General features: G+C 36.9%; 1 protein-coding gene and 1 long non-coding RNA gene across 2 annotated transcripts; one reads left to right on the top strand and one right to left on the bottom strand.

The window, feature by feature from the left end:
* Nucleotides 1-2,608: 2,608 nt before the first annotated feature.
* On the bottom strand, nt 2,609-3,335 carry LOC108473280 (uncharacterized). Its single transcript, XR_001869715.2, has 2 exons — nt 3,190-3,335; nt 2,609-2,894 (listed from the first exon to the last, which is right to left on the bottom strand). It is a non-coding gene; the product is annotated as an uncharacterized LOC108473280 (long non-coding RNA).
* A 3,143-nt stretch (nt 3,336-6,478) lies between these two features.
* Nucleotides 6,479-7,675, top strand: LOC128284007 (uncharacterized). The gene is made up of 2 exons (XM_053021471.1): nt 6,479-6,889; nt 6,932-7,675. Exons 1-2 carry the CDS (start codon nt 6,479-6,481, stop codon nt 7,673-7,675), a joined length of 1,155 nt encoding a protein of 384 aa, XP_052877431.1.
* Nucleotides 7,676-12,100: the final 4,425 nt, after the last annotated feature.

Consider the following 12,100-nt stretch of genomic DNA (forward strand, 5'->3'; position numbering starts at 1 on the left):
TATATGGACGTTAGCGTTGTCTTCCACTCTATCAAGAAGTCCGTTCTCCATAATAAAACTCTCTAACTTAGAAACTGACCGAAAATCGATACCTTTTAAATGCAAAATGATATGCAACAAAAGAAAGGAGATAGTTAGTATCACATGATAACAATAAACTCAAAGATAACCTGCAAGGGTAATAATTACGGTATAATTCTATCTAGGTTGAGCTCTTACGGTCCTTCTATATGTGGTTTAGTTCTAAAGTTAAGGTACCTGAACCAGCAGATTCCTCGATCCTCACCCATTATAGGCTCATTTGAATCGAGTTCAGTTCAGGGGGACACATTTCCCTATGGCTACACGGAGATGAAAATCTCACGAAACCATAGGTACGGATGTATCCCGAAAGTGATCCACTATCCTACACGGAGGCGAAAACCTCACGAAGGCGTAGCTTCTCACTCTCACTTAAGGGTGTGACCACAACGGTCATGCAAATGCAATGCGTATTAGAATATAGCAACACATGCAATAACACAAACACATGTAATGCAAAGAAGATTAAATTTTAAAATTTTTAATTTCCGACATTAAGACAAGAGATAATCAATTACACGGCTTGACTCTCTTATTAGTCCCCAGTGGAGTCGCCAAGCTGTCGAAACCATTTTTAATCGAGTTTTGGAAAATGGGAACCGACTTTAAGAAAAATGAAAACGGGAGTCGCCACCAATCTTTTTAGGTGTGATCGGATCACCTTATAAAATGTTTTGTTTTAAAATCATTAGTTTTGGTCTACGAAATCAAAAAATGGGTCCGGGAGCCGGTTACGTACGAGGAAGGGTTAGCACCCTCGTAACGCCCAAAAATTGGTACCTAATTGATTATCAAGTGTCTTTAATGTCGAAAATTCAAAAATTTTAAGATGCAATCCTCTTTAGAATATTTTGATTTTGAAAATTGAGATTCACTCGTATCAAAATATTGACACTAAGTTAGCCCCCCTTTTTGAAATCCCTATATCGAAACGACAAAATGCCACATCCAATAAGTTCCAAGACAGATGCTCGTATTTTGAAAACTTTAAAAAAAAAATTAGAAGGGTACTTGACTATTCGAACTCAACGAGAAAAGTTGCAACCCAATAAGTTAGGGCACTACTTTTTCGAAGCTTCCAAACACCTAGCGTTGCCTTTTTATTTTTGAAAACTTTGAAGTCTCGTTTTAAAACTGATGCATGAAGGAGCACATTAACATAATAAAACATAACATACAAGATAACATATTATAGAAATAGGTAAATAAAAGCATAATAACAATAACATAAATGTCATACATTAATTAATATATATATATATATATAAGAAATATAAAATAGGGCAAATTTTAAATAAGTAAAATATACATAAAAAACAACATATATTAAAGAAGAATAAATAAAATATATAAACATGTAATTCAACATATATTTAAACATATTAATAAACGAGAAAATGATGCATGATGTATAATTGTATAAAAACAAAACAAGACAAACAAATACAATAATATATAAAAAAAATAATAATAATAATAATATAGTAACATATGTTATCAAGCAATCAACATTTTATAAAATCATGAAAATAGCATTTAATACATGGACAATTTATAATATAAAAAATATAAAAAGGTTTAATAAAATAAAGTGAGTAATTTGGATATATGTGTATATAATTAAAATACAATTTAGAAATGGGTGATAATAATATATTGTAGGTAAACTTTAATTTTAAGATAAAATAATAAAAAATATGATATTGTATTATATCAAATAATATAAACATTTAATAATACATAAAAATATAATATTTAATAGTGAATTTTAAAATAGATAATATATGATAGTATATAAAAATAATAATAAATGAAATAATTTATAGTATATAATATAAAAATGTAAGTTTTAAAATAATGTATAATATAAATAAATAAATATATAAGATATATAAGTTAAAATATAATATATAATAATAATTTACAAATTTTGAAAATATAAATAATATAATAAATAATATATATAATAAATTAAAAATAAGTTTAAAAGTATATAAAAAAGGGGTGAAATTAAAAAAGGTTGAAAAACTAAGATAGACGAAGAATAAAATAAGAACAAACCAGAGAGAGTAAGAACACAAGAGGGAGAGAAATTTGAGTGATGCTCTCAAGAATTCTTATTTCTTCCCAAAACTCAAGTCCCCTTTACAATGAAGGGAGAGGCCTTTATTTATAGTTGAGACTCCCCAAATCCAACGGTACAGATCAATTACATCAACGGTTAATATTAAAGGATATCTACAAATTAAATCTCCAAGATTACAAAATCATATCTTCTAAGATTGTATATCATATCTAAGATTACAATCATATCTAAGATTGTATCATATCTAAGATTGCAATCATATCTAAGATTGCATATCATTGAAGATTATATTTCCATATGAGTCAAGCTTGTAGATGGACCTTAAATCTTTTCAAGTAATGGGCCATTCCGATCGGGCCAAATTATATTTGTAATTCTGGACTGAACTTGGACTTCGTTTTTTTTTGGGGTTTTTTAAATACTGAAATGGGCCGGGCAAAATTTAGTGTCTACATTCATAATTATGATTCACCATAAAATTGTAAAGAGCATTGTTGGTCCCAATTCATTCCTGGTCCAGACCCAAATATTTAGAATCCAAAATATAAAAACAAATCCATTAACCACTTAAACCAAACTCTAGGCCCAGTACATAAATAACCCAACACCCAAATCAGTTGACCCAGGTACCAGCAAACCCCAAACAAGAGCAGTCCTCGCGCTGTACGCCTCTCACCAGCGTCCTACTCTGCCATGCCTCTTGATTCCGAGATTTTCGCAGCTATACCTACAACAAGAAAAGACATAACAATAGAATATTTTCATTGTATCTCTAGGCTATAAAAGGCCATTGTAAACAATGTAAAGGGGAGGAGGAGTTTTTTACGTGGGAATCAAGAGAAATACAGAGAAATATACCAGATTTCTGAGTAAACTTTTAATACCATCCAATAGATTCAAAGGTGATTATAGTTTCTTTTTAAGGTTTTTAGCCATTTGTTGTGTATCTACATTTTTCCCCTTTCTTTTTCTTTCTTTGGAAAATAAACAAACAAAGTTTTAAAAGAGAAATGAGGGCTTACCTGGTTTTGATCCGTGAACCAGCGGTGGGGTGGAGGTGCGTGGCACCGACGATCCTCTATGGTGGCACAAACTAGGTTGAATTCCTAGCAAAAATGGAGAGGGAGCAGGGAAGAAGAAGCATTCTGCTTCTTTTTGTTTGAAAAACAATAGAAATAAAAAAAATAAAATGGGTCTTTAAAAAATGGCAAACCATTCAATAGTTTTTAAAGTGGTGGGGCCCACGTGTTTTGCCCTTAAAGGGTCAATTTGTGCATCAGGTCCCCGTACATTTTCTTGTTGCCCAAATCTGCTTCGCTTTTGTTTTTGAATTTCACCCAGCAATTTTGTGCAGCTTTTAATTTGGTCCATATTAAATGCTAGGCTTAGGAATTTGGGTAAATTACATTTTTAAACCCCCTTGTTCCTCGCACGCTTCAATGAGGTCCTCCTTTCCCCTTTTATTTGTGTTTTACCCCTGAACTTTCATTTTGATTCCAATTAAGCCCTATTTTGTTTATTTTAAACACTTTTATCACAAAATTAATTTTTTTGGGTACTATTATTATTAATCTATTATTGCTATTTTATTTATTTATTTTTTTAGTTATTTTCCTGTTATTTACTGTATTATTTTTTTTTTGCTTCCACTATTATTTATTATACTTATTATATCATTTTCGTTATTTTTATCTATTTCCATTTAATTTAATCAATTGGAGTTATGTTTCACATTATTATATTATTTATTTATTTATATATTTGTTATATGCTTCAGTATATATATATTTTTAAAGTAAAACTAATTATTTTATGTATAAATGGTCATTATATGTATTACATTATTTGTTGTATTATTTTTTTGCTAATAATCATTTTTTATTTCTTTTATATATATATTTTATAATAATTTTAAATATAGTTTATTATACTTATTATATTTTATTTATTATATTTTATTTATTTTTCCTACCGTTTATTACTACTATTTTACTATTATTATTTATAATTTTTATATGTATATATTTTTTGCTAAAGTTTTTAATTTTTAATAAACCTACTATATTATTTTATTATTTTTATATACCATAGTTTTTTTATCAATTTTTTATGCTAAATTATTATTATTTATTTTTTTTTCTTTTTTTTCGCTTTTGTTTGTTTTGAATATCAGAATATCCCTTTATCGGTTCACTCTAAAAAATTTTCAAAACATAGGCAATGTTTGGTATTTAAAGAATTCAAGGGATCGTGCCCTAACGTACTAGGTTTCGCTTGCTTTGTCTGCTTTGAATATTCGAATACCCTCTTAAAGCTAAAAACGCACGTTTCAAAGGCAAGATCACATTTGAGGGTCAAAAATATTGTGTCCTAACGTACTGGATGTAATGTTTTACCTCAATGTGAGATGGTCTTTGATACACATTTGACTTATCTAAATGTTTTAAAAGCCAATAAAAGGAGGATCGCGTTTTGAATTCTGTCCAAATCTTTATTTTTCGGCATTAAGACACAAAATAATCAATCAAGTACCAATTTTGGGCGTGTCGAGGGTGCCAATCCTTCCTCGTACGTAACTGACTCCCGAACCGATTTTCTATTTTCGCAGACCAAAATCGTCGTTTTAAAAAATTTATTTATTTATTAAAAATGACCGTGTTTTGAGGTGATCCAATCACACCCCATTAAAAACGATTGGTGGCGACTCCCAACTTTTCGTTTTCAAAAGTCGATTTCCCATTTTTCAAAAAATGGTTTCGACAGCTTAGCGACTCCACTGGGGAGTTTACTAGAGAGTCGAGCTGTAAATTGATTGTTTTCTATCTTATTGTCAAAAATTGGAAATTTGGTTTTTAAATCTACGATCCTCTCATTGTATTTTCTGTGTTTTGTCAGTTTTTATCATGTGGGTTTTACTTTATTTGTCGAGTCTTTCGATATATTCTTGTATCATTTTGCATGACCGTTGTGGTCGCACCTTTTAAGTGAGAGTGAGAAACTATGCTTTCGTGAGGTTTTCACCTCTGCATGGGCTAGGGGATCGCTTCCGGAATACATCCGTACTTATGTCTTCGTGAGGTTTTCACCTCCGCACGAGTATAAGGAAATGTATTCCCCTGAACCGAACTTGATCCATATGAACCTATAATGGGCGAGGGTCGAGGAATCTGCTGGTTCAGGTACCTTTACACTAGAACTAAATCACATATAGTGAGCTGTAGGAACCCGCCTTAAGTAGAATTACACCTAGCCCTAGTGGCTTCCCGAACAGGCTTTGGATAATTTATTGATTGCTTTGATTTATATTCTTATGCATGATTCTGACTTGTGCTTTTCCTTCTTTCTCTAATAGTGTTTGCATATCATTTTCATCATAAAAGGAGGCGTCGATATACGGTTCAGTGACTAATAGAAAGTTTTGCCATGAAGAACGAATTCCTTGATAAAGTGAAAGATAACGCGTTTGTCCAAAGATAGTCAGAGAATGCACAGCTAGAGAAAGGTGACAGTTTGACAAAGGAGTGCACGTCAGAGTTATGGGACTTTACTCGTATTAATGTGGTCCAGAACGATCTTCAGGAGTTGGAAAAAATATGGAGTCACTGGGATGATGAGATGAAGCAGCTACTCTACTGTAATTATGGTGATATTCCTTATCTCCTCGATGTTAAGGTAGATAGGTATTTGTTCCGTGCTATGGCTCAATTTTGGAATTCCGCCTACAGTTGTTTTACTTTCGGAAGGGTGGATCTAGCACCTACTGTTGAGGAATATACAGCCTTGCTTCGTTGTCCGAGGTTTCAAGTTGATAAGATTTATTCTAGAGCTGTCAATACCCTAACTTTTGTAAAGAGGTTGATGAACATTACGGGGATGAGTGAACAGTGGGTTGAGGCTCGGGTCCAGCAGAAAGGCAGCGGAAAGTGTATCCCTTGGGAAAATCTGAGAGATCTGATCCTGACTCACCCTGACATGAAGAAAAGAGTTGATGTCTTCGCCTTGAGCATTTATGGTTTGGTTATTTTCCCTAAGGCTTTAAGGCATGTAGATGAAACAGTCGATCTATTTGACCGACTAGGTAAAGGAGTGACTCAGTTCTCGCAATCTGGTGAGACTTTCAGATCTTTGAGTGTATGTCGGAGGTCAGGTGAAGGCAGATTTATTGGGTGTGCACAACTCTTGTTAGTATGGTTTCATAGCCACTTTTGGAGGGTAGAAAAGGCCTCTTACCGACCTTTTTTCGGAGATTACTCACCTTTGAAAGAGATAGTGGCCATATCGAGAAAAGATGACATAACAGAGGAAAAATAGATGGCGATACTTCAAAATCTCCAAGAAGAGGATATCGAATGGAAGGCCCCTTGGATGGTTTCTGATGAGATTCTCTACCGATGTGGGAGTTATGATTGGGTCCCTTTGTTGGGGATTTGGGGAGCCGTTGGATACGCCCCTCTACTAGTATTGAGGCAATATAGATCAAGACAATTTATATCGATGACGCAAGGGCTAGCTCAGAGCGGGTTCTCGTATGGGGAGAAAGACTCCAAGAAAAAGAGTCGTGAGATTTATAATGCCTGGAACCAAACTTGCCGGATAAAGAGAGTTGCTGTGAATCCAATGGTAACTCCTGAATATAACGAATGGTGGAGTAGAAGGGTTAATGATAATATCCCGAGGCCGAATTTAGAAGAAGTTCGACCGATAGAGGAATATCTGCGAGTGGTTTCCTCTGAATTGGAAATCATAAAGTAAGACTTCGAAAAGAAAACCTCAGAGTTAGAAAGGAAAATAGAGCAGTTGGAGGAGGAAAAAGTATACTTAAAGTTGGATGTTGATGTTCAAAAATCCGAGGCTGAGAATTTGAGAAAGAGAAAGAGAGAAGTTGAGGAGGACCTAGACAGTCTGAAGACTGATTACAAGCAGCTGCATAAGTCAATAAGAAATGCTGGTTTGGGTAAAACGTCTGAACAGTGGAGGCAGGAAATTCAAGAGGAAAAGGCTAGGATTGATTGGTGGGAAAGAAAGTTCCACGATGCTCAAGCTCGAGAAGTCACTTGTAAAAAGAGTTTGAATGATAGCCAGAATGAAAAACAGGTGTTAAGAGCTCAGGTGGAGGAGTTAGAAACGGCATTACAGCAACATCGGTGTCGTAACTCAGTAATTGAATTAAGAGCTAGTCTAAGCAAGATCGAGAATTTGAAGGGGAAAGTAGAAGAACTTGATGCTACACTTCAGAACTGTGAGAATCAAATTGAATTATTGGAAGCAAATAATGAGCAACTAGGGGAGCAACTTCACCGATCTCAGGATCAGGTCCGAGATAGGGATTACTTAATGGGTGAAGCTATAGCTCAGATACGAGAGGTGGCTGATCACTTACAGACTTTGGCGGTCCAAGCAGATGTGCTAGGAGTTAAATATGAGTTAGAATCAGATCGGGGGCGAGAGTTAGCCTGCCTTCTTAGGAAAGTAAAAGCTTTGGGTGTTAGGGCAAGACCGTATATGTAATTCATTTTATGTAAAAAATTTTGTTTTTCAGTAAAGTTTTCTAAATGAAATTGAATTCGAATCGACGTCTCCTTTTTGCATTCATGTCATGCATTTGCATTACATTGCATCGCATAACATCATATAAACAAAAGAACCTTATTAATTAGTGGCCATTTATCTAGTTACCCTGGAACACCGGTACTACACACGAAGGAAGACAAAGGATATGGATCAGAGGTTTGAGCAAATGCAAAAGGAGATGCAAGAGCAACTGCAGGCTCAGATACAAGAGCAGCTGGCTAAGATCCAGCAGGAAATGAGAGACCAAATGCTGGAGTCCCAGAGAAACATGCTAGAATCACAAAATAGCATGATAAGCCAGTTGACATAACTGTTTAAAGGAGGGTCTGACAAAGGAAAAGGCCCTATAGTTGACACGAGAAATGACAATGAGGATTCCGCTTGTCCTACAAGTTTTACGCCAGCAAACATGCAAACACAACCACCAAGGGTGTCTGTTAATGTCCAACCTCTTTATCAAACTGGTACCTCGGCACCAGTAAACTTCCCAGCGGGATCGAACACCAACCCTAAGGATAATCTAGCAAACCCCCAGGTCCCTGACTTCGACGACGCAGCAGAGGTGGAAAAAGAAAAAACAGAACTGCCCAAACAAATAGAAGACCAATATAAATGGTTGGTGGAGAAGTTCAAGGTGTTGGAAAGTGTTGATAATTACTGCGGAATGGATGCCAGAGAGTTGAGTCTAGTCCTAGATTTGGTATTACCTCCCAAGTTCAAAATACCAGAATTTGAAAGATACAACGGAACTAGTTGCCTTGAGGCTCACATCACGATGTTTTGTTGGAGAATGACGGGTCATGTCAATAATGATCAGTTGTTGATTCACTGTTTTCAGGACAGTTTGGCTGGGGCTGCGGCCAAATGGTACAATCAGTTGAGTCGTACCCAAGTTAAGTCATGGAAGGACCTAGCTCAGGCCTTCATGAAGCAAGATCTGACCATATAATGAGATATAGACCGGACCGGATCACACCAGAATATAGAGAAGAAGCAAGCGAAAGCTTCCTTAAAGATGCTCGAGAGATGGAGAGAGGTCGCTACACGAGTCCAACTACGCTTGCTAGAAAAAGAAACAACCATGCTCTTCATCAATACATTGAAGGCGCCTTTCATTACTCATATGTTAGGTAACGCAACTAAGAGCTTTGCGAGACATAGTAATGTCTCGCGAAATGATAGAAAATGCCATAAGATCAGGTAAGATAGAAGTTGGGGAGAACACGAGAAGGTCAGCCCCGAAAAAAAGAGAGAATGAAGTAGGTAATGTAAGCTCAGGCTACGCAAAACCGGTCACTATTAATCAGTCAAGGGCGATAGTCACAGGCCAGCAGGCCTCACCAAGGCGGGAGCCTAACATGAGACAGAATACAGAGAAGTTTCAATTTACTCCCATACCAGTGACATACAGGGAGTTGTACAAAAGTCTGTTTGATGCACATGTAGTGGCTCTTTTCCACTTAGAGCTGTTGCAGCCCCCATACCCTAAGTGGTACGATGCAAATGCTCAGTGCGAATACTACGCAGGGATTATGGGGCACTCGATAGAAAACTGTACCTCATTCAAAAGGTGCGTGGAAAGGCTTATCAAAGCAGGTGTTCTAAAATTTGATGATACACCTGGTACAGGAAATCCGTTGCCCAGTCATACTGATAAAGGGGTAAACGCGATAATTGAGAATGTGGGAAGAAAAGTCAAGCTGAATATCGCGGAGGTGAGAACCCCATTGAAGCTAGTTTGGAATGAAATGCAAAAGAGAGGTTTAGTCCCGCAAGGGTTGGGAGATAAAATCCAAGATACACGGAACTACTGTGAGTTTCATCATGAGAAAGATCACGAGATCTAGAATTGTATTGAGTTCAGAGCCCTAGTACAGGATCTAATGAATAATAAGGAATTGGAGTTCTTTAAGTCTGTCGAAGAGGAGGATGTATGCTCGCTAGGAGGAGAGTCGAGTGAAGAAGGCGGCAGAGCCAGCCGTCCAGTGATAATTATTTCGAAGCCTAAAGTTAGTGAAGTAGAAGCAAGAATTACACCAAGAGTTATAATCCAGAAGCCAACAGCTTCCCCTTATAAAGATAGCCATAGGATGCCTTGGAATTATAACTGTAGTATAGCAGTTTCAGAGAAGGAGGGTTCGATTAACACGCCAAGCATAGAAGCCAAACCAGCAAAAGGGAAACTCATCATGTTTAGGCAAGAAGCAGAGAGATCAGAACCACTAGTTAATGAGCCAGTAATGGAAAAGGAAGCCAAGGAGTTCTTGAAGTTCCTAAAACATAGCGAGTATAATATTGTGGAACAACTACACCAACAACCGGATCGCATATTGGTATTGGCTCTACTGTTAAATTCGGAGGTCCACCGCAGCGCGTTGATAAAAGTGTTGAACGAAACCTATGTTGCAGATGACATTTCAGTTAACAAATTGGATCGTTGAATGTGTTGCCATGGGCTACATTAAACCGTTTACCTATAGACAGTTCCTATATGAAGACGTGTCAGAACATAGTAAGAGCATTTGATGGCACCGAAAGGAAAGTAATGGGAAGGATAGAAGTACCTCTTCAGATTGGCCCAAACACGTACAAGGTAGATTTCCTCGTGATGGATATTAAGCCTTCCTATAACTGTCTATTAGGAAGACCTTGGATTCATTCAGCTGGGGCAGTGCCATCCTCGCTGCACCAGAAGCTAAAGATGGTTAATGAAGGTCGGCTAATAGCAACAAATGCGGAGGAGGACATTATTGCGTCAGTTACCAGTGATGCACCCTACATAGAGAATGACAACGAAGCAGTTGAATGTTCATTTCGATCATTAGGGTTTGTAAACGCAACGTTTATAGCTGAAGGAAACAGGATTTCGATACCTAGGATATCAAGGGCTACGAAAATGAGCCTGCAGTTGACAGTTGGGAAAGATGCGTTACTTGACAAAGGACTCGGGAAGCACCTTCGTGGAAAAGTTAGAGTGCCAGTCTTGGTTGGCAAGTGGGATCGCTTCGGTTTGGGATTCAGGCCAGATGCAAGCCAAGTGAAGAAGGAGTTTGAAAGGAAACAAGAACAACAGAGAGTGAGATTGAGAGAGACAGAAGTCAGGTGGAAACCGATGAACTTCCCCCACATTTCTCAAACATTTGTATCTGGAGGGTTTATTCATTCCATACAGCATAAGGTGAAAGAAGGAATAACTGAAGATGCTAGGGGAATTTGGAGCATCAATGCCATATTTGAAGAGGAAGCAATGGAAAGAAATTTATCAAGCATTTGCCCGTATGAGCCTGGGAGTGTTTTGAATAACTGGACTGTAGAAGAAATTCCTGTAATCTTTAGAGATAACACAGAGTAATATTCAAAACCCACTTGTTGTCTTCTAGCCTAGGGACAATAAGAATCTTTTGTGAAATAGGCTCATGTTTAAACATTATTATTTTCAATAAAAATGCATTTTCATATATCGGTTCGAGCAATTATTCTTTTTTCCTTTTCATTTAATACATAATCATACCATACAGAGGAATTATTCATTTCGTTTTCTTTTGGTATTCTCTTATACTCATAATAGGCCCCCGGATGTCAACGTCATGAGTAATGCTGATACGAGCCCGGAATCTCCTTTTGAGCAAGACATGCGCTTTGAGGGATTTCAAGATTTTGAAGAGGACGAAGATCGTGGTTTATCTCTCGATTTGTTAAGGATGATGGAGCGAGAAGATGAACAGATCCTGCCACACAAAGAGACTACTGAGATTGTGGCCCTGGAAGAGGGGAAGGAAGTTAAAATTGGCACTTGCGTTAACGAGAAAACAAGACAGAACCTCATTGAGCTATTGCAAGAATTCAAGGATGTCTTTGCATGGTCATACCAGGATATGCCTGGTTTAAGTACCAATATCGCAGTGCACCGTGTCCCTACAAAAAAGGAGTACAAGCCAGTTCAGCAGAAGCTCCGAAGGATGAGACTCGATGTAGCAATGAAAATAAAGGAAGAAGTCAAGAAACAGTTTAATACCGGATTCCTACAGGCGGTCAATTATTCAGAATGGGTGGCCAACGTCGTCCCTGTCCCTAAGAAAGATGGGAAAGTACGGATGTGTGTAGATTACAGAGATTTAAACAAGGCCAGCCCAAAGGATAACTTCCCATTGCCTCACATAGACACTCTAGTGGATAATACGGCAGGCTATTCACTGTTCTCCTTCATGGATGGGTTCTTCGGGTACAATCAGATCAAGATGCATCTTGAGGATATGGAAAAAACCACATTCATAACCTTATGGGGAACGTTTTGCTACAAGGTGATGCCCTTCGGGCTGAAAAATTCAGGAGCCACATACTAGAGAGCCATGGTAACCTTAT

The sequence above is a fragment of the Gossypium arboreum genome, chromosome 11, assembly GCF_025698485.1.
Source record: "Gossypium arboreum isolate Shixiya-1 chromosome 11, ASM2569848v2, whole genome shotgun sequence".
In the NCBI taxonomy this organism is placed as follows: domain Eukaryota; kingdom Viridiplantae; phylum Streptophyta; class Magnoliopsida; order Malvales; family Malvaceae; genus Gossypium; species Gossypium arboreum.

Bases quoted from the DNA above. Each gene is read 5' to 3' on its own strand.
- LOC128284007 (XM_053021471.1), top strand. From the start codon at position 6,479: ATGGCGATACTTCAAAATCTCCAAGAAGAGGATATCGAATGGAAGGCC. The intron at 6,890-6,931 runs GTTTCCTCTGAA...GACTTCGAAAAG, and splicing joins TAGAGGAATATCTGCGAGTG to AAAACCTCAGAGTTAGAAAG.